The sequence below is a fragment of the Xenopus tropicalis genome, chromosome 3 (genome assembly GCF_000004195.4).
Source record: "Xenopus tropicalis strain Nigerian chromosome 3, UCB_Xtro_10.0, whole genome shotgun sequence".
NCBI classification, from domain to species: domain Eukaryota; kingdom Metazoa; phylum Chordata; class Amphibia; order Anura; family Pipidae; genus Xenopus; species Xenopus tropicalis.
In genome coordinates this window covers 147,834,802-147,853,661 of record NC_030679.2, presented here as the reverse complement: position 1 = coordinate 147,853,661, position 18,860 = coordinate 147,834,802, and the positions used below count along the sequence as shown (strand labels likewise).

The 18,860-nt window shown below is 44.6% G+C and overlaps 2 protein-coding genes and 14 non-coding genes across 16 annotated transcripts; 15 read left to right on the top strand and 1 right to left on the bottom strand.

Annotated features, from left to right (window-relative positions):
• Window positions 1–4,480: 4,480 nt before the first annotated feature.
• LOC116409585 (olfactory receptor 10Z1-like) lies at window positions 4,481–5,343 on the top strand. The gene has a single exon (XM_031898313.1). The coding sequence runs from the start codon at window positions 4,501–4,503 to the stop codon at window positions 5,341–5,343; it is 843 nt and encodes a 280-aa protein (XP_031754173.1). The 5' UTR covers window positions 4,481–4,500.
• A 3,388-nt stretch (window positions 5,344–8,731) lies between these two features.
• Window positions 8,732–12,149, top strand: LOC116409584 (olfactory receptor 476-like). The gene is made up of 2 exons (XM_031898312.1): window positions 8,732–9,522; window positions 11,955–12,149. The coding sequence occupies exons 1-2, from the start codon at window positions 8,734–8,736 to the stop codon at window positions 12,147–12,149; spliced, it is 984 nt and encodes a 327-aa protein (XP_031754172.1). The 5' UTR covers window positions 8,732–8,733.
• Window positions 11,542–11,615, bottom strand: trnat-agu. Its single transcript has one exon. It is a non-coding gene; the product is annotated as a tRNA-Thr (tRNA).
• A 468-nt stretch (window positions 12,150–12,617) lies between the features above and the next one.
• On the top strand, window positions 12,618–12,691 carry trnat-agu. The gene has a single exon. It is a non-coding gene; the product is annotated as a tRNA-Thr (tRNA).
• Window positions 12,692–13,372: 681 nt separating this feature from the next.
• trnat-agu lies at window positions 13,373–13,446 on the top strand. The gene has a single exon. It is a non-coding gene; the product is annotated as a tRNA-Thr (tRNA).
• A 515-nt stretch (window positions 13,447–13,961) lies between these two features.
• On the top strand, window positions 13,962–14,035 carry trnat-agu. Its single transcript has one exon. It is a non-coding gene; the product is annotated as a tRNA-Thr (tRNA).
• A 327-nt stretch (window positions 14,036–14,362) lies between these two features.
• On the top strand, window positions 14,363–14,436 carry trnat-ugu. The gene has a single exon. It is a non-coding gene; the product is annotated as a tRNA-Thr (tRNA).
• A 298-nt stretch (window positions 14,437–14,734) lies between these two features.
• On the top strand, window positions 14,735–14,808 carry trnat-ugu. The gene has a single exon. It is a non-coding gene; the product is annotated as a tRNA-Thr (tRNA).
• A 117-nt stretch (window positions 14,809–14,925) lies between these two features.
• Window positions 14,926–14,999, top strand: trnat-agu. The gene has a single exon. It is a non-coding gene; the product is annotated as a tRNA-Thr (tRNA).
• A 117-nt stretch (window positions 15,000–15,116) lies between these two features.
• trnat-agu lies at window positions 15,117–15,190 on the top strand. Its single transcript has one exon. It is a non-coding gene; the product is annotated as a tRNA-Thr (tRNA).
• Window positions 15,191–15,886: 696 nt separating this feature from the next.
• trnat-ugu lies at window positions 15,887–15,960 on the top strand. The gene has a single exon. It is a non-coding gene; the product is annotated as a tRNA-Thr (tRNA).
• A 308-nt stretch (window positions 15,961–16,268) lies between these two features.
• Window positions 16,269–16,342, top strand: trnat-agu. The gene has a single exon. It is a non-coding gene; the product is annotated as a tRNA-Thr (tRNA).
• A 117-nt stretch (window positions 16,343–16,459) lies between these two features.
• On the top strand, window positions 16,460–16,533 carry trnat-agu. Its single transcript has one exon. It is a non-coding gene; the product is annotated as a tRNA-Thr (tRNA).
• A 1,633-nt stretch (window positions 16,534–18,166) lies between these two features.
• On the top strand, window positions 18,167–18,240 carry trnat-agu. Its single transcript has one exon. It is a non-coding gene; the product is annotated as a tRNA-Thr (tRNA).
• A 305-nt stretch (window positions 18,241–18,545) lies between these two features.
• trnat-ugu lies at window positions 18,546–18,619 on the top strand. The gene has a single exon. It is a non-coding gene; the product is annotated as a tRNA-Thr (tRNA).
• Window positions 18,620–18,731: 112 nt separating this feature from the next.
• On the top strand, window positions 18,732–18,805 carry trnat-agu. The gene has a single exon. It is a non-coding gene; the product is annotated as a tRNA-Thr (tRNA).
• Window positions 18,806–18,860: the final 55 nt, after the last annotated feature.

The following is an 18,860-nucleotide window of genomic DNA, read 5'->3' as shown; positions in this document are numbered from 1 at the left end:
TGGGCCAACGGGACCCACCAGGTTTTTTCCCAGTGACCCACCAGTCCAGTCTGACCCTGGTCCACCCCGTCATTAACATAGAGCTGTATTTATGGAGGAACTACAAGTCTTTGTGCTCCATTCCACAGGGGCAATGGTGCTGTAGTTTTTTGCATTTTTTGCTCTTCTCTTGGGGTAGATAAGGAAAATTACATTTACACAGAGTTACGAATGATCTTCAGGTTGCCAAAGCCAGTGGTCACTTTTCCATACTAATCCTCCTAGATCTATCGGCTGCGTTTGATACGGTTGACCACTCCCTCCTGATGCAAATTCTGCATTCGATTGGTCTCCGCAGTCAGGCTGCATCCTGGGTCTCTTCCTACCTCTCTAACCGCTCATTCACTGTCTCCTATGCTAACAAAACATCATCTCCAGTTCCTCTTAATGTGGGGGTACCCCAAGGCTCTGTACTTAATGTGGGGGTACCCCAAGGCTCTGTAATTGGGCCGTTGTTGTTCTCCCTTTACACGCTGTCTTTGGGAGATCTTATCCGTTCATTTGGTTTTAAATATCATCTGTATGCTGATGATACCCAAATTTACTTTTCGACCCCTTCATTAACAGTTGAAACTGAGACTCAAATCTCTAACTGCCTCCTGGCTATCTCTAACTGCCTCCTGGCTATCTCCAATTGGATAAACCAACACCACCTCAAACTGAACCTAACAAAAACTGAACTAATGATCTTTCCGCCTAAGCCTGGTCCTACCCCCCCTTTTCTATCTCTATTGATGGCACCCTCATCAACCCCATCGATTCGGTCCGTTGTTTGGGGGGGATCTTTGACTCCAGTCTCTCCTTCTCTGACCATACTAACACCACTGTCAAAACCTGTCACTTTTTCTTACGCAATATTGCCAAAATTCGTCCCTTTCTCTCTACTGTAACAGCTAGGCTGCTCATGCACGCGCTCATCCTATGCCGACTGGACTACTGTAACCTGCTGCTAACCGGCCTCCCTAACTCCCATCTTTCCCCCCTACAGTCTATATTAAACACTGCTGCCAGAATTCTCCTCCTCTCATCCAGGAGAGTTCAGGCCCTTCCCCTGCTAAAGGCCTTATCATGGCTCCTATCAAACAAAGAATAGTTTACAAACTCCTTCTCCTAACCTTCAAAGCCCTCCATTCCTCTGCTCCTCAGTACATCTCTTCCCTTGTGTCTCCGTATGTTCCCGGCCGACTCCTTCGTTCCTCGCAGAGCAATCGTTTGGTTGCGCCCCCCACTACTACTGCTGTTTCCCGCCTCAAACCTTTCTGCCCTGCTGCCCCCTACATTTGGAATGCCCTCCCTGATTTCCTCCGGAGAGAATTCTCCCTCAGTCTTTTTAAAACTAAACTTAAAGACTGCCTTTTGGAGCACTCGCCCAGCACCTGATCTGGGAACTGGCACTTATACTGTAATGTCACCCACTGTGACCTATAGCACTTACATTTGCCAATTTGTGTCTGTTAGTTACCCCTCCCATATAGATTGTAAGCTCTATGGGGCAGGGACCTCCATCCTCTTGTGTTTTTGACTCTTATTGCAACTGCACCTTGTATTTATTTGTATTTATTATTATACTTTGTATTTATCCATTATCTTTAACCCCCTGTTTGTATTAATGTATTCTACTGTACAGCGCTGCGTACATAAGTAGCACTTTATAAATACTGTATATACTCGAGTATAAGCCTAGTTTTTCAGCACCCAAAATGTGCTGAAAAAGTCACCCTCGGCTTATACTCGAGTCGGGTGCCATGGGTCCCTCTAGACTAGCACCCTCTCTCCTTTGTGTGCAGATTAGGCCTCCCGCAACCAGACCCTCCAGTGCCCTGGCCTAGGCTCCCACTAGCAATACTTATTTCCCCTTACATCTCCTCCGGGACTGGGTCTGCTGCCAGTTTGCCAATATGCAATGAGCATGGGGTAGTACTCATATTGTTTTTGTTGACCCTCTTCTACGATTCCAGAGCTAGTTTACTGTTCTTCTTTTAAATAAATATTGAAAAACATATACCCCACTGATGCCTCAATTAATGTAATTTTATAGGTATTTATTTTGATTATTGAAACTTAGCAGTAGCTGCTGCATTTCCCACCCTAGGCTTATACTCGAGTCAATAAGTTTTTCCAGTTTTCTTAGGTAAAATTAGGTACCTCGGCTTATATTCAGATCAGCTTATACTCGAGTATATACGGTACATACACATAACAATTGAACCTTTAAAGACGTGTAAGGTGTATTGGCAAGTTATTGGCCGTGTTTGGGTGGAGATCCCCTTCCTGTTGCCTGTCTGGTTATTTGCTCAACATTTTTATTATGATGTTTACTTCCATATTGTCATAGACACCCCAATGGGTTCCTTCAGTAATGATACCTTTTTTCTAAACAAAAATGAAATGAAATTTTCCAAAATAAATACATGAAATGATGGTATAAATGTGTTCTTATACTAATAAAACAATTAGCCCCGTGACAATAGGCAAGGAGATGATTTCCCACAATGAGGGATTCTGGGACAGTTTCCCAGGGGATTAAGCAGTGAATAAAGGTTTCTGCTCGGAGACAGCAATGTCTACTGATATATAAGTGCCTGGGTTAGCGGAGAGAAGCACATAAACAACCATTTAATCCCAGGGTCTAAGCATTCCAGATAATATCTGGAATAATATAAGAAAACATAAGATCTGATGGACCTCCCTTGAGTATGGAGTAAGGGATTGGGCATGTATCTGCTGTACACACAAGACATAGATTGTGAAAAAAGGAGGAAAACAACATTATTATAACTATCAAGGTAAGACCTCGACACACTGAATCTATTCTCCGTAGAAAAGGGGATTTTATTGGTAAAAATCAGATTGAGAACCTCTTTTTGCCAGCGGAGGTGACTCAAGGACCCCCACCAGTGTTGGACTGGCCCACCAGGATACAAGGAAAACTCCCAGTGGGCCCAGGTGTCAGTGGGCCCTTCTGCTTCTGACCATTTGGTCTGGTTCATGGTCTTTCCCTATTTCTGAATGGGAACAAAGAGGAGAAATAGATGGAAGAATAGATGCTAGCATGTAAATAAAAGAGACTTGGAGAATGAAGAGGTTGGGTGAGGAAAGGAGGAAAAATAGTTTGGATAGTGGGCCTGTGGTCTAAGGTTTTCTGGTGGGCCCCTGGGGTTGCAGTCCACCCACTGAGAGTTCCACATCTGCATAAAAAGGTTCCTTTACTGTAAAGAAAATGGAATTCATCTTCCAGTATAAATAAATCTAAAGCAACTGGACTTGCTGGGTAATCATTGGAGACGTTTCACTACTCATCCGAGCAGCTTCTTCAGTTCAACCGTTGAACTGAAGAAGCTGCTCGGATGAGTAGTGAAACGTCTTCAATGATTACCAAACAAGTCCAGTTGCTTTAAATTTATTTATACTAGATATACCATGACCTGGATGAATGAAAATCTTCATAGACGAATTCATCTTCCGTTTGTTGGTCTTGGTCAATGTTGAGTTGGGCTATGAGTTTACATGGAGAGAATAAATTGGCCCCTTTCTGCTGGGGCTTTACTTTCTTTCTTCTCTGGGTCAAACTGGAAAGAGATTTGGAAGAGCTGATCTTGAAGGACTTGATGGATAAATATGTTTCAGCCTTGCTTATTGGGTAGATAAGCCCTGGGTGACTTTTTGGTTCTTCTGTTGCTCTTCTCCTATCCCAAAAACTGTAAGGTCACGGGTAAGTAGAGAAGTAGAGTACTTATTGTGACTGTACTCAAACATTCATTTTATTTTATCGCCAGCCTAACGGGTTCCCGTAAATGAGAATGGGAAATATTTTACATTATTATTATTATTACTTCTAATCTCTCACCACCTCAGTAGGGAGCAGTAAAGACAACTCCAGAAAAGTCATCTGAAGAGCTTGGTGAGAAGAGATGCTATGATCTAAATGTTATTGGGCCCCACAGCAAATTCAGTTTGGGGGCTAAAGTTGACCTATTCTACTGATATTGCTCTATAATTTGAGCCTTATTGGACCCCCTACACTCCTGGGCTGCTCCTGGTTGGCTTCCTCTCTAGTTACGCCCCCTGGCTAGGATATAATGTATCCCAGAATGTTTCATACTTTATGACTCATACAATAACTCATGCCTTATTTAAAGTCATATTCCCATTTTTGACAAAAATAATAGACCTCCTCTGGTTCTACAGTTGTGAAGTGATGGTCTTCTGTAATCTAAAAGGAAGAGATACTTAGACTGAAGTTCCTACAAGTCCTGGAATCCTATCTCGCACCAAATTGAGTCACATGCAATAGCAATGCTATAATGTATATCTTTCCATAGGTCCAACTTGGCGTTTCTGTTCCAAGTACCAATGCAAGAACAAAATCAAACATTCTTCACACATTTCTTTTTGGTTGGCTTCGGGGAACTTCACAGCATGAAAATGATGTTTTTTTCCATGATTCTGATCATCTATATCATGGTATTTAATGCTAATTTCCTGGTTATTGTCTTGGTTGCGGCCTGCCCAACCCTCCATTTTCCAATGTATTTCTTCCTCAGCCAACTCTCCCTTTCCGAAATCCTATTCACCACTAATATTGTGCCCAACATGCTAAGGCTCATCCTGATTGGTGGAGGGACTATGTCAGTGAGAGGATGTATCGCACAGTTCTGTCTTCTCGGCGCCCCAACCATAACCCAATGCTTACTTCTGGCCACCATGTCCTTTGACCGCTATGTGGCCATATGTAATCCCCTGCATTATACGTCCATAATGACCTTCAAACTGCAGTTGAACATTGTCACCTTTTGCTGGATCTCTGGTTTCATGTTGGCTCTTGTCATTGATATAGTCTTAAACCAACTGGAATTTTGTCATTCCAACAAGATTAACCATTTCTACTGTGATATCGCCCCACTCATAGCCCTTTCCTGCTCAGACACTACATATGTAGAACTGGTCGTTGCTTTGATTTCTGTGTTTATAGTTTTCTCCCCATTTCTATTCATTATTATCACTTACATCTTCATCTTGGCCAACATTCTCCGGATCCCCTCAAGTTTCGGGAGGCAGAAGGCCTTCTCCACCTGTAGTTCCCACCTGACCGTTGTGTGTATGTATTATGGGACCCTGACAGTGATTTATTTATATCCACCTGGGAACCATTCCCTAAGTATAAATAAGTTTCTGTCCCTATTGTACACACTGGTGACCCCATTGTCCAACCCAATTATCTACAGCTTGAGAAACCATGACATCCGAAGGGTCGTACATAACTTTCTTTCTAAATGCAGAAAAGATTATTGTATCACTGGTTAGTAGACATATCTAAACATATACTATTGAGTCTTATCTCCTTCTTCTTATCTCCTTATCCTGTCATAGACTGCTTAACTCATACAGACAATCATTGCTGTTAGGGGTTGTGGGAAATCATCTAAACATTCAGCCTGGATCATGTCCATGCCCTGTATCAGGTCCCTAAGCTCAGGTAAGTGACAGCAGCCCAGAGTATATGCTGGGAGTCAGTAGAAGAGAAGATGGGGGGCTACTCGGGTATCTTTACTCCATGGTGGTTTTGGACTAATATTGAAACCAAAAATATATCTGGTGTATTATATCTAGCCGAAATGCTTTGTTTAGACTTATTTTTCATGTAATGTTGCTGCCACCCCTACCATTGCATCTAATCTGCTCTCCTACTATTCCCAAATGCTCCATCCTGACTCACAGCCAATGGTATCTGCTCTCGTGTCCCCATACCCTCCCACCAGGTCCTTACTCCCAGCTCAGGAGGATCCATTGCCCATACAGTTCAGCACAAGAGATGATTGGTGCATGAAACCATTTTCCTAATTGACCCATGGCTCTGAGATACTCACCAATTGTCTGCTCAACCTACATAGGGATCCCTATTATTAGTCTTCCTCTGCAACATATTCTCTTGTTTCCATTCCATTTTGAAGACCGTAAGCTCTTCAGGAGAGGGACATCATGCCAACTGTGTTTTGAAACATGTCTAGTTGTACCCTTTTTTGTGCATACACCTTGTTGCCCTATTTAAACTGCTTAATACAATAATAGCTATAGGATTTTAACACCATGAAACTACATCTCTTAGCTTTGAAAGAATTCTAGTCTTCTTATGAGCCATTGAACCATCCAACTTATGTAGTCAGGAATATTTCTTTTTGTGCCCTCTGGCACTAACAAGGGGAAAGGGTTGGCAGTGCTCATAGAAAAGAGATGCCCTCTACAAGATATTGATATATGACCCATATATATCTATGCATCCAATAGTGGTTAGGGTGCTTTCTTGGGGAGCCTAGGGTCCTTCTAAGAACCAATGTTGTGTTTTATTTTCTTCAACCCATTGAGATACCAATCACAGCCACCGATAGTTCCAAGATTAATTTGTGCCTAAACGTGGCAAGCAGGGCCGGAACTAGGGGTAGGTAGAGGAGGAACTTGCCTAGGGTGCAACAGCGGGGTTGGGCAGGTACCTATTCTGCCTACTCCTTGACCAGGTTTGCTAACCCTCAGAGCACAAATGAGGTGGCAAGGTGGTTGGGCTGGGCTAGGGGGCCCACCTGGCTTTGTCCGGCACTGTTGTCAAGAGAGGAATAATGGCAATGATGGGGATAATGACTAGTTGGTCTACTTGGAAGGTCATTATTCTTAGATATAAGGCAAATGGCCAATATAGCAATGTTCTCAAATGTCTTTATCCTTGTAAAAAGCCAAGGGGCTGGTATTCCCCATATTCAGTACAAAAGCAGAACCACAAAGCCCAAGGGCTGAGACATAAAGAGGACCAAGTCTACTCTGGGGCCCAATAACAGAATCCCATAATCCCTGCCTCCACATCACATATTCCAGATATACATCTCCTTCTATTTTACCAGCGCCTCTTGGTTCTGCTCATCTCACCATTTCCTTGCTCATGTTGGACCTCCCAGTGCAGAGTTCCATAGGTGGGAACAGGTTCTGGGGAATTTATAGCAGGGCCACTCACTGCCGCCGTAGGCAAAAAGCCGCCTCTGGTTGCCTTTCTGGTTATTTGCTCAACATTTTTATTATGTTGTTTCATTTCATATTGTCATAGACCCCCAATGGGTTCCTTCAGTGATCTCATTTCTACCTTTTTTCTAAACAAAAATGAAATGAAATTTTCCAAAATAAATACATGAAATGATGGTATAAATGTGTTCTTATACTAATAAAACAATTAGCCCCGTGACAATAGGCAAGGAGATGATTTCCCACAATGAGGGATTCTGGGACAGTTTCCCAGGGGATTAAGCAGTGAATAAAGGTTTCTGCTTGGAGGCAGCAATGTCTACTGATATATAAGTGCCTGGGTTAGCGGAGAGAAGCACATAAACAACCATTTAATCCCAGGTTCTAAGCATTCCAGATAATATCTGGAATAATATAAGAAAACATAAGGTCTGATGGACCTCCCATGAGTATGGAGTAAGGGATTGGGCATGTTTCTGCTGTACACACAAGACACAGATCATGAAAAAAGTTGGAAACAATATTATAACTATCAAGGTAAGACCTCGACACGAGGACACCCACTGAGAGTTCCACGTCTGCATATAAAAGGTTCCTTTACTGTAGGGAAAATGGAATTGATCTTCCATTTGTTGGTCTTGTTCAATGTTGAGTTGGACTATGAGTTTACATGGAGAGAATAAATTGGCCCCTTTCTGCTGGGGCTTCACTTTCTTTCTTCTCTGGGTCAAACTGGAAAGAGATTTTGAAGAACTGACCTTGAAGGACTTGATGGATAAATATATTTCACTCTTGCTTATTGGGTAGATATGCAGCTACTTAAACCGGATACTTTTTGTTGCAGCTCCTGGGTGAATTTTTGGTTCTCTGCTGCTCTTCTCCTATCCTAAAAACTGTAAGGTCATGGGTAATGAACACTCATTTTATTTTATCACCAGCCTAACAGGTTCCAGTAAATAAAAATGGGAAATATTTTACAATATTATTATTATTACTTCTAATCTCTCACCACCTCAGTAGGGAGCAGTAAAGACAACTCCAGAAAAGCCATCTGGAGAGCTTAGTGAGAAGAGATGCTATGATCTAAATGTTACTGAGCCCCACAGCAAATTCAGTTTGGGGCCACTAAAGTTGACCTATTCTATCAAGATACACTGTAATTGCCCTAGAATTTGGGCCTTTGTGGCCCCCTTCACTCCTGGGCTGCTCCTGGTTGGTTCCTCTCTAGTTCCGCCCCCTGGCTAGGATATAATCTATCCCAGAATGTTTCCTACGTTTATGTTTATAACTCGTACAATATCTCATGCCTTATTTAAAGTCATATTCCCATTTTCACAAAAATAATAGACCTCCTCTGGTTCTACAGTTGTGAAGTGATGGTCTTCTGTAATCTAAAAGGAAGAGATACTTAGACTGAAGTTCCGATATTTCTTTACAGGATCCCAAGTCCTGGAATCCTATCTCGCACCAAATCGAGTCACTCGAACTTCTCATGCTCATAAAAATATGTTCAAAAGAAAAGCAATGCTATAATGTATATCTTTCCATAGGTCCAACTTAGAGTTTCAGTTCCAAGTACCAATGCAAGAACAAAATCAAACATCTGTCACACATTTCTTTTTGGTTGGCTTCGGGGAACTTCACAGCATGAAAATGATATTTTTTTCCATGATTCTGATCATCTATATCATGGTATTTAATGCTAATTTCCTGGTTATTATCTTGGTTGCGGCCTGCCCAACCCTCCATTTTCCAATGTATTTCTTCCTCAGCCAACTCTCCCTTTCCGAAATTCTATTCACCACTAATATTGTCCCCAACATGCTAAGGCTCATCCTGATTGGTGGAGGGACTATGTCAGTGAGAGGATGTATCGCACAGTTATGTCTTCTCTGTGTCCCAACCATAACTCAATGCTTACTTCTGGCCACCATGTCCTTTGACCGCTATGTGGCCATATGTAATCCCCTGCATTATACGTCCATAATGACCTTCAAGCTGCAGTTGAACATTGTCACCTTTTGCTGGATCTCTGGTTTCATGTTGTCTTTTGCCATTTATATCGTTTCGAGCAGATTGATATTTTGTCATTCCAACAAGATTAACCATTTCTACTGTGATATCGCCCCACTCATAGCCCTTTCCTGCTCAGACACTACATATGTAGAACTGGTCGTTGCTCTGATTTCTGCTTTTCTAGCTTTCTCCCCATTTCTATTCATTATTATCACTTACATCTTCATCTTGGCCAACATTCTCAAGATCCCCTCAAGTTTCGGGAGGCAGAAGGCCTTCTCCACCTGCAGTTCCCACCTGGCCGTTGTGTGTATGTATTATGGGACCCTGACAGTGATTTATTTATATCCACCTGGGAACCATTCCCTAAGTATAAATAAGTTTCTCTCCTTATTGTACACACTGGTGACCCCATTGTCCAACCCAATTATCTACAGCTTGAGAAACCATGACATCCGAAGGGTCGTCCATAACTTTCTTTCTAAATGCAGAAATAATGCTTGTGGGGTGGGCTTTCCTAGGCTATAGCTTGATATTTCTATTCTGCAATCTCCTCCTAAGGTAAAATTAAGACATTTATCTATACAATCTTTGCTGTTGAAGAGCTAAGCTTTTAGTCTGGTTATTTCTATGCTACTGTGTCATTTTAATCTGATTAATTACTTAAGTGCAGGTAAGTGCCAGTAGCCCAGAGCATGTCCTTCGAATCAGGGGAAAATAAGGAGGAGCATTGTCACTCCATGGTGGCTTTGGGTTAAAAATCTTAACATGTTCAGAAGACTAAAGCTGGCAAAGTTCAGCTTTAGTATTAACAAAATGTATTTTTGTATAGGTTTATGCTTTATAGTCATAGTCATGGACTATGAGACTTATTGGGACAATATTACGTGTGTACAAATGGGTGGTTACTTGGGGTCTGCACCTTTTGCTCCATCCCACCACTTTCAAATCCTAAACCCCATTTTTCTTACAACCCTACTTAAACACTGAGCGGTAGGGGCTATTTTAGTGTTGATTGAGACCGGAAACGTTGCCTTTAGATTACTTTTTCTTTTTCGAGCCAATAAGGTCACTTTTGAAGACATTCTGTTGAGTGTTCAGTGTGCTGCAGTTCCCTGGACTTGATATACATGACGAACCCCTGGCAGATGGGACGCCTGATACCCAAAAGGGTTTGAAAGGGTTTTTTAATAAGTGACATCCATCCATGCCGGAGGTTCAATGAGGAGGGGAAAACTCTACTTTATATATCTAACTGCTGCTGCCTGACCTTTATGACCTTATAAAGAAGCACCACTGCCTCATTTTCTTTATGGCTTAAAAAACACCAAGACGTAAATAAATTCAATCCTCACAGTTGTTGGAACTTGTTATGGCCTCACTGGGAGCAAAGCAACACCAAAAACTGCCACCTTAGCATCTCCACCACCATAGCATCACTGCCACCTTAGCATCTCCACCACCATAGCACCACTGCCACCATAGCATCTCCACCACCATAGCACCACTGCCACCTTAGCATCTCCACCACCATAGCATCACTGCCACCTTAGCATCTCCACCACCATAGCATCACTGACACCTTAGCATCTCCACCACCATAGCACCACTGCCACCTTAGCATCTCCACCACCATAGCACCACTGCCACCTTAGCATCTCCACCACCATAGTATCACTGCCACCTTAGCATCTCCACCACCATAGCATCACTGCCACCTTAGCATCTCCACCACCATAGCATCACTGCCACCTTAGCATCTCCACCGCCATAGCATCACTGCCACCTTAGATTCTCCACCACCATAGCATCACTGCCACTTTAGCATCTCCACCGCCATAGCAACACTGCCACCTTAGCATCTCCACCGCCATAGCATCACTGCCACCTTAGCATCTCCACCACCATAGCATAACTGCAACCTTAGCATCTCCACTGCCATAGCATCACTGCAACCTTAGCATCTCCACCACCATAGCACCACTGCCACCTTAGCATCTCCACCGCTGTAGCATCACTGCCACCTTAGATTCTCCACCACCATAGCATCACTGCCACCTTAGCATCACTGCCACCTTAGCATCTCCCCCACCATAGCATCACTGCCACCTTAGCATCTCCACCACCATAGCATCACTGCCACCAAAGTTGAGACTCTTGCAATATTGAGTAGACGATATGTAAGGTGGCGCAATGGATGGAAGCTTTTGGGATTATACTGTATATTACCCAGCTAAACCAGCCCTCATGGGCTTCCTACCCAAACTTGCTCCCAATGGGCATAAGCATTAACCCCGCTCATCCCTGAATCCCTCCATACTACTCCTGGAGCACTAGAACGTTATCTGCCCAGTCCCGGCACTTAAGGGCCAATGCCCAAACCTTTGTGCACTTTTGCTCAGCGCAGAATATGCCAGTAGGGCTTTATAAACAGAGCAGCACAGGGTGGGGCATTTGTAAATGAAACAATCTAATAAAGGCTGGCACTGCTGAGAGTCGAACTCAGGATCTCCTGTTTACTAGACAGGCGCTTTAACCAACTAAGCCACAGCGCCTCCTGCTGCTATCCCAAGATAAAACATGTGTGTTGGGTTCACTGCCCCCAGAACTGTTGGCGTTGTGGCTTAGTTGGTTAAAGCGCCTGTCTTGTAAACAGGAGATCCTGAGTTCGACTTTCAGCAGTGACTGACTTCTTCCTCTAAATAATGGCTTGAGCGTGTCTTTGACGCTCTTACCCATGTTGGTTCTCTCTACATTGGAGAAAGATAAAACATGTGCGTTGGGTTCCCTTCCTACAACGGTTGGAGCTGTGGCTTAGTTGGTTAAAGTGCCAGTCTAGAAAAAAGGAGATCCTGAGTTCAACTCTCAGCAGTGCCTGCCTTCTTCCTCTAAAGAATGGCTTGAGCGTGTCTTTGATGCTCTTGTCCATGTTCGTTCTCTGTACATTGGAGGAAGAAAAAACGTTTGGGTTCACAACCACCCAACAGTTGGCGCTGTGGCTTAGTTGGTTAAAACGCCTGTCCTGTAAACAGAAGATCCTGAGTTCAATTCTCAGCAGTGCCTGCCTTCTTCCTCTAAAGAATGGCTAGAACATGTCTTTGACTCTCTTGCCCATGTTGGTTCTCTGTACATTGGAGGAAGAAAAAACGTTTGGGTTCACCACCACCCAACAGTTGGCGCTGTGGCTTAGTTGGTTAAAGCGCCTGTCCTGTAAACAGAAGATCCTGAGTTCAACTCTCAGCGGTGCCTGGCTTCCTCCTCTAAAGAATGGCTTGAGTGTGTCTGTGACGCTCTTGCCCATGTTTGTTCTCTGTACGTTGGAGAAAGATAAAACATGTGTGTTGGGTTCACTGCTCTCCAACAGTTGGCGCTGTGGCTTAGTTGGTTAAAGTGCCTGTCTAGTAAACAGGAGATCCTGAGTTCAACTCTCAGCAGTGCCTGTCTTTTTCCTCTAAAGAATGGCTTGAGCGTGTCTTTGGCGCTCTTGCACATGTAGGTTCTCTGTACGTTGGAGAACGATAAAACATGTGCTTTGGGTTCACAACCACCCAAGAGTTGGCGCTGTGGCTTAGTTGGTTAAAGCGCCTGTCTAGTAAACAGGAGATCCTGAGTTCAACTCTCAGCAGTGCCTGCCTTCTTCCTCTAAAGAATGGCTAGAACATGTCTTTGACTCTCTTGCCCATGTTCGTTCTCTGTACGTTGGAGGAAGATAAAATGTGTGCGTTAGGTTCACTGCCCCAAACGGTTGGCGCTGTAGCTTAGTTGGTTAAAGTGCCCATCTAGGAGATCCTGAGTTCAACTTTCAGCCGTGCCTGCCTTCTTCCTCTAAAGAATGGCTAGAGCATGTCTTTGACTCTGTTGCCCATGTTGGTTCTCTGTACGTTGGAGGAAGATAAAACATGTGCGTTGGGTTCAATGCCCCAAACGGTTGGCGCTGTGGCTTAGTTTGTTAAAGTGCCTATCTAGTAAACAGGAGATCCTGAGTTCAACTTTCAGCAATGCCTGCCTTCCTTCTCTAAAGAATGGCTAGAGCGTGTCTTTGACGCTCTTGCACATGTAGGTTCTCTGTACGTTGGAGGACGATAAAACATGTGCTTTGGATTCAAAACCACCCAACAGTTGGCGCTGTGGCTTAGTTGGTTAAAACGCCTGTCTTGTAAACAGGAGATCCTGAGTTCAACTCTCAGCAGTGCCTGTCTTTTTCCTCTAAAGAATGGCTTGAGCGTGTCTTTGACGCTCTTGCACATGTAGGTTCTCTGTACGTTGGAGAACGATAAAACATGTGCTTTGGGTTCACAACCACCCAAGAGTTGGCGCTGTGGCTTAGTTGGTTAAAGCGCCTGTCTAGTAAACAGGAGATCCTGAGTTCAACTCTCAGCAGTGCCTGCCTTCTTCCTCTAAAGAATGGCTAGAACATGTCTTTGACTCTCTTGCCCATGTTCGTTCTCTGTACGTTGGAGGAAGATAAAACGTGTGCGTTAGGTTCACTGCCCCAAACGGTTGGCGCTGTAGCTTAGTTGGTTAAAGTGCCCATCTAGGAGATCCTGAGTTCAACTTTCAGCCGTGCCTGCCTTCTTCCTCTAAAGAATGGCTAAAGCATGTCTTTGACTCTGTTGCCCATGTTGGTTCTCTGTACGTTGGAGGAAGATAAAACATGTGCGTTGGGTTCAATGCCCCAAACGGTTGGCGCTGTGGCTTAGTTTGTTAAAGTGCCTATCTAGTAAACAGGAGATCCTGAGTTCAACTTTCAGCAATGCCTGCCTTCCTTCTCTAAAGAATGGCTAGAGCGTGTCTTTGACGCTCTTGCACATGTAGGTTCTCTGTACGTTGGAGGACGATAAAACATGTGCTTTGGATTAACAACCACCCATGTGTGTTGGGTTCACTACTCTCCAGCAGTTGGCGCTGTGGCTTAGTTGGTTAAAGCGCCTGTCTAGTAAACAGGAGATCCTGAGTTCAACTCTCAGCAGTGCCTGTCTTTTTCCTCTAAAGAATGGCTAGAGCGTGTCTTTGACGCTCTTGCACATGTAGGTTCTCTGTACATTGGAGGACGATAAAACATGTGCTTTGGATTCACAACCACCCATGTGTGTTGGGTTCACTACTCTCCAACGGTTGGCGCTGTGGCTTAGTTGGTTAAAGCGCCTGTCTAGTAAACAGGAGATCTTGAGTTCAACTCTCAGCAGTGCCTGCTTTTTTCCTCTAAAGAATGGCTTGAGCGTGTCTTTGACTCTCTTGCCCATGTTGGTTCTCTGTACATTGGAGGAAGAAAAAACTTTGGGTTCTCAACCACCCAACAGTTGGCGCTGTGGCTTAGTTGGTTAAAACGCCTGTCTTGTAAACAGGAGATCCTGAGTTCAACTCTCAGCAGCGCCTGCCTTCTTCCTCTAAAGAATGGCTTGAGCGTGTCTTTGACTCTCTTGCCCATGTTGGTTCTCTGTACATTGGAGGAAGATAAAACGTTTGGGTTCACAACCACCCAACAGTTGGCGCTGTGGCTTAGTTGGTTAAAACGCCTGTCCTGTAAACAGAAGATCCTGAGTTCAACTCTCAGCAGTGCCTGCCTTCTTCCTCTAAAGAATGGCTAGAACATGTCTTTGACTCTCTTGCCCATGTTCGTTCTCTGTACATTGGAGGAAGAAAAAACGTTTGGGTTCACAACCACCCAACAGTTGGCGCTGTGGCTTAGTTGGTTAAAGCGCCTGTCTTGTAAACAGGAGATCCTGAGTTCAACTCTCAGCAGTGCCTGCCTTCTTCCTCTAAAGAATGGCTTGAGCGTGTCTTTGATGCTCTTACCCATGTTGGTTCTCTGAACGTTGGAGAAAGATAAAACATGTGTGTTGGGTTCACTGCTCTCCAACAGTTGGCGCTGTGGCTTAGTTGGTTAAAGCGCCTGTCTAGTAAACAGGAGATCCTGAGTTCAACTCTCAGCAGTGCCTGTCTTTTTCCTCTAAAGAATGGCTTGAGCGTTTCTTTGACGCTCTTGCACATGTAGGTTCTCTGTACGTTGGAGAACGATAAAACATGTGCTTTGGGCTCACAACCACCCAAGAGTTGGCGCTGTGGCTTAGTTGGTTAAAGCGCCTGTCTAGTAAACAGGAGATCCTGAGTTCAACTCTCAGCAGTGCCTGCCTTCTTCCTCTAAAGAATGGCTTGAGCGTGTCTTTGATGCTCTTACCCATGTTGGTTCTCTGAACGTTGGAGAAAGATAAAACATGTGTGTTGGGTTCACTGCTCTCCAATAGTTGGCGCTGTGGCTTAGTTGGTTAAAGCGCCTGTCTAGTAAACAGGAGATCCTGAGTTCAACTTTCAGCCGTGCCTGCCTTCTTCCTCTAAAGAATGGCTAGAGCATGTCTTTGACTCTGTTGCCCATGTTGGTTCTCTGTACGTTGGAGGAAGATAAAACATGTGCGTTGGGTTCAATGCCCCAAACGGTTGGCGCTGTGGCTTAGTTTGTTAAAGTGCCTGTCTAGTAAACAGGAGATCCTGAGTTCAACTTTCAGCAATGCCTGCCTTCCTTCTCTAAAGAATGGCTAGAGCGTGTCTTTGACGCTCTTGCACATGTAGGTTCTCTGTACGTTGGAGGACGATAAAACATGTGCTTTGGATTCACAACCACCCAACAGTTGGCGCTGTGTTGCTTAGTTGGTTAAAACTCCTGTCTTGTAAACAAGAAATCCTGAGTTCAACTCTGAGCAGTGCCTGCCCTCTTCCTCTAAAGAATGGCTTGAGCGTGGCTTTGCGTGTCTTTGACTCTCTTGCCCATGTTGGTTCTCTGTACATTGGAGGAAGAAAAAATGTTTGGGTTCACAACCACCCAACAGTTGGCGCTGTGGCTTAGTTGGTTAAAGCGCCTGTCCTGTAAACAGGAGATCCTGAGTTCAACTCTCAGCGGTGCCTGGCTTCCTCCTCTAAAGAATGGCTTGAGTGTGTCTTTGACGCTCTTGCCCATGTTGGTTCTCTGTACGTTGGAGAAAGATAAAACATGTGTGTTGGGTTCACTGCTCTCCAACAGTTGGCGCTGTGGCTTAGTTGGTTAAAGCGCCTGTCTTGTAAAAAGGAGATCCTGAGTTCAACTCTCAGCAGTGCCTGCCTTCTTCCTCTAAAGAATGGCTTGAGCGTGTCTTTGATGCTCTTACCCATGTTGGTTCTCTGTACGTTGGAGAAAGATAAAACATGTGTGTTGGGTTCACTGCTCTCCAACAGTTGGCGCTGTGGCTTAGTTGGTTAAAGCGCCTGTCTAGTAAACAGGAGATCCTGAGTTCAACTCTCAGCAGTGCCTGTCTTTTTCCTCTAAAGAATGGCTTGAGCGTGTCTTTGACGCTCTTGCACATGTACGTTCTCTGTACGTTGGAGAACGATAAAACATGTGCTTTGGGTTCACAACCACCCAAGAGTTGGCGCTGTGGCTTAGTTGGTTAAAGCGCCTGTCTAGTAAACAGGAGATCCTGAGTTCAACTCTCAGCAGTGCCTGCCTTCTTCCTCTAAAGAATGGCTAGAACATGTCTTTGACTCTCTTGCCCATGTTCGTTCTCTGTACGTTGGAGGAAGATAAAACGTGTGCGTTAGGTTCACTGCCCCAAACGGTTGGCGCTGTAGCTTAGTTGGTTAAAGTGCCCATCTAGGAGATCCTGAGTTCAACTTTCAGCCGTGCCTGCCTTCTTCCTCTAAAGAATGGCTAGAGCATGTCTTTGACGCTCTTGCCCATGTTGGTTCTCTGTACGTTGGAGGAAGATAAAACATGTGCTTTGGGTTCACAACCACCCAACAGTTGGCGCTGTGGCTTAGTTGGTTAAAGCGCCTGTCTTGTAAACAGGAGATCCTGAGTTCAACTCTCAGCAGTGCATGCCTTCTTACTCTAAAGAATGGCTAGAGCGTGTCTTTGACTCTGTTGCCCATGTTGGTTCTCTGTACATTGGAGGAAGATAAAACGTGTGCGTTGGGTTCACTGTCCCAAAAGTTTGGCGCTGTAGCTTAGTTGGTTAAAGTGCCTATCTAGTAAACAGGAGATTCTGAGTTCAACTCTCAGCAGTGCCTGTGTTTTTCCTCTAAAGAATGGCTAGAGCATGTATTTGATGCTCTTGCCCATGTAGGTTCTCTGTACGTTGGAGGATGATAAAACATGTGCGTTGGGTTCACCGCCCCCCCCAACGGTTGGCGCTGTGGCTTAGTTGTTTAAAGCGCCTGTCTAGCTAGCAGGAGACTCTAAGCAGTGCCTGCCTTCTTCCTCTAAAGAATGGCTTGAGCGTGGCTTTGACGATCTTGCCCACGTTGGTTCTCTGTACGTTGGAGAAAGAGAAAACATGTGCGTCTGGCTCACTGCCCCCCCAATGGTTGGCGCTGTGGCTTAGTTGGTTAAAGTGCCAGTCTAGTGAACAGGAGATCCTGAGATTGATTCTCAGCAGTGCCTGCTTTCCTCCTCTAATGAATGGCTTGAGCGTGTCTTTGATGCTCTTACCCATGTTGGTTCTCTGTACGTTGGAGAAAGATAAAACATGTGCGTTGGGTTCACTGCACTCCAATAGTTGGCGCTGAGGCTTAGTTGGTTAAAGCGCCTGTCTAGTAAAAAGGAGATCCTGAGTTCAACTCTCAACAGTTCCTGTCTTTTTCCTCTAAAGAATGGCTTGAGCGTGTCTTTGATGCTCTTGCCCATGTAGGTTCTTTGTACGTTGGAGGACGATAAAACATGTGCGTTGGGTTCACCCCCACCAACAGCGGTTGGCGCTCTGGCTTAGATGGTTAAAGCGCCTGTCTAGTAAACAGGAGATCCTGAGATCAACTCTCAACAGTGCCTGTCTTTTTCCTCTAAAGAATGGCTTGAGCGTGTCTTTGACGCTCTTGCACATGTAGGTTCTCTGTACGTTGGAGGACGATAAAACATGTGCTTTGGATTCACAACCAACCAACAGTTGGCGCTGTGTTGCTTAGTTGGTTAAAACTCCTGTCTTGCAAAAAGGAGATCCTGAGTTCAACTCTCAGCAGTGCCTGCCTTCTTCCTCTAAAGAATGGCTTGAGCGTGTTTTTGACGATCTTGCCAATGTTGGTTCTCTGTACGTTGGAGAAAGATAAAACATGTGTGTTGGGTTGACCACCACCATCAACGGTTGGCGCTGTGGCTTAGTTGGTTAAAGCGCCTGTCTAGTAAACAGGAGATCCTGAGTTCGACTCTCAGCAGTGCCTGCCGTCTTCCTCTAAAGAATGGCTTGAGCGTGTCTTTGACTCTCTTGCCCATGTTGGTTCTCTGTACATTGGAAGAAGAAAAAACGTTTGGGTTCACAACCACCCAACAGTTGGCGCTGTGGCTTAGTTGGTTAAAACGCCTGTCTTGTAAACAGGAGATCCTGAGTTCAACTCTCAGCAGTGCCTGTCTTTTTCCTCTAAAGAATGGCTTGAGCGTGTCTTTGATGCTCTTGCCCATGTAGGTTCTCTGTATGTTGGAGGACGATAAAACATGTGCGTTGGGTTGACCAACACCATCAACGGTTGGCGCTGTGGCTTAGTTGGTTAAAGCGCCTGTCTAGTAAACAGGAGATCCTGAGTTCAACTCTCAGCAGTGCCTGCCGTCTTCCTCTAAAGAATGGCTTGAGCGTGTCTTTGACTCTCTTGCCCATGTTGGTTCTCTGTACATTGGAGGAAGAAAAAACGTTTGGGTTCACAACCACCCAACAGTTGGCGCTGTGGCTTAGTTGGTTAAAGCGCCTGTCTAGTAAACAGGAGATCCTGAGTTCAACTCTCAGCAGTGCCTGTCTTTTTCCTCTAAAGAATGGCTTGAGCGTGTCTTTGATGCTCTTGCCCATGTA

Excerpts from the sequence above, each read along its gene's own strand:
- LOC116409584 (XM_031898312.1), top strand. The coding sequence starts at position 8,734 with ATGGTATTTAATGCTAATTTCCTGGTTATTATCTTGGTTGCGGCCTGC. Across the intron at positions 9,523-11,954 it reads GAAACCATGACATCCGAAGG|AATGGCTTGAGCGTGTCTTT; the intron begins GTCGTCCATAAC and ends CTTCCTCTAAAG.
- LOC116409585 (XM_031898313.1), top strand. The coding sequence starts at position 4,501 with ATGGTATTTAATGCTAATTTCCTGGTTATTGTCTTGGTTGCGGCCTGC.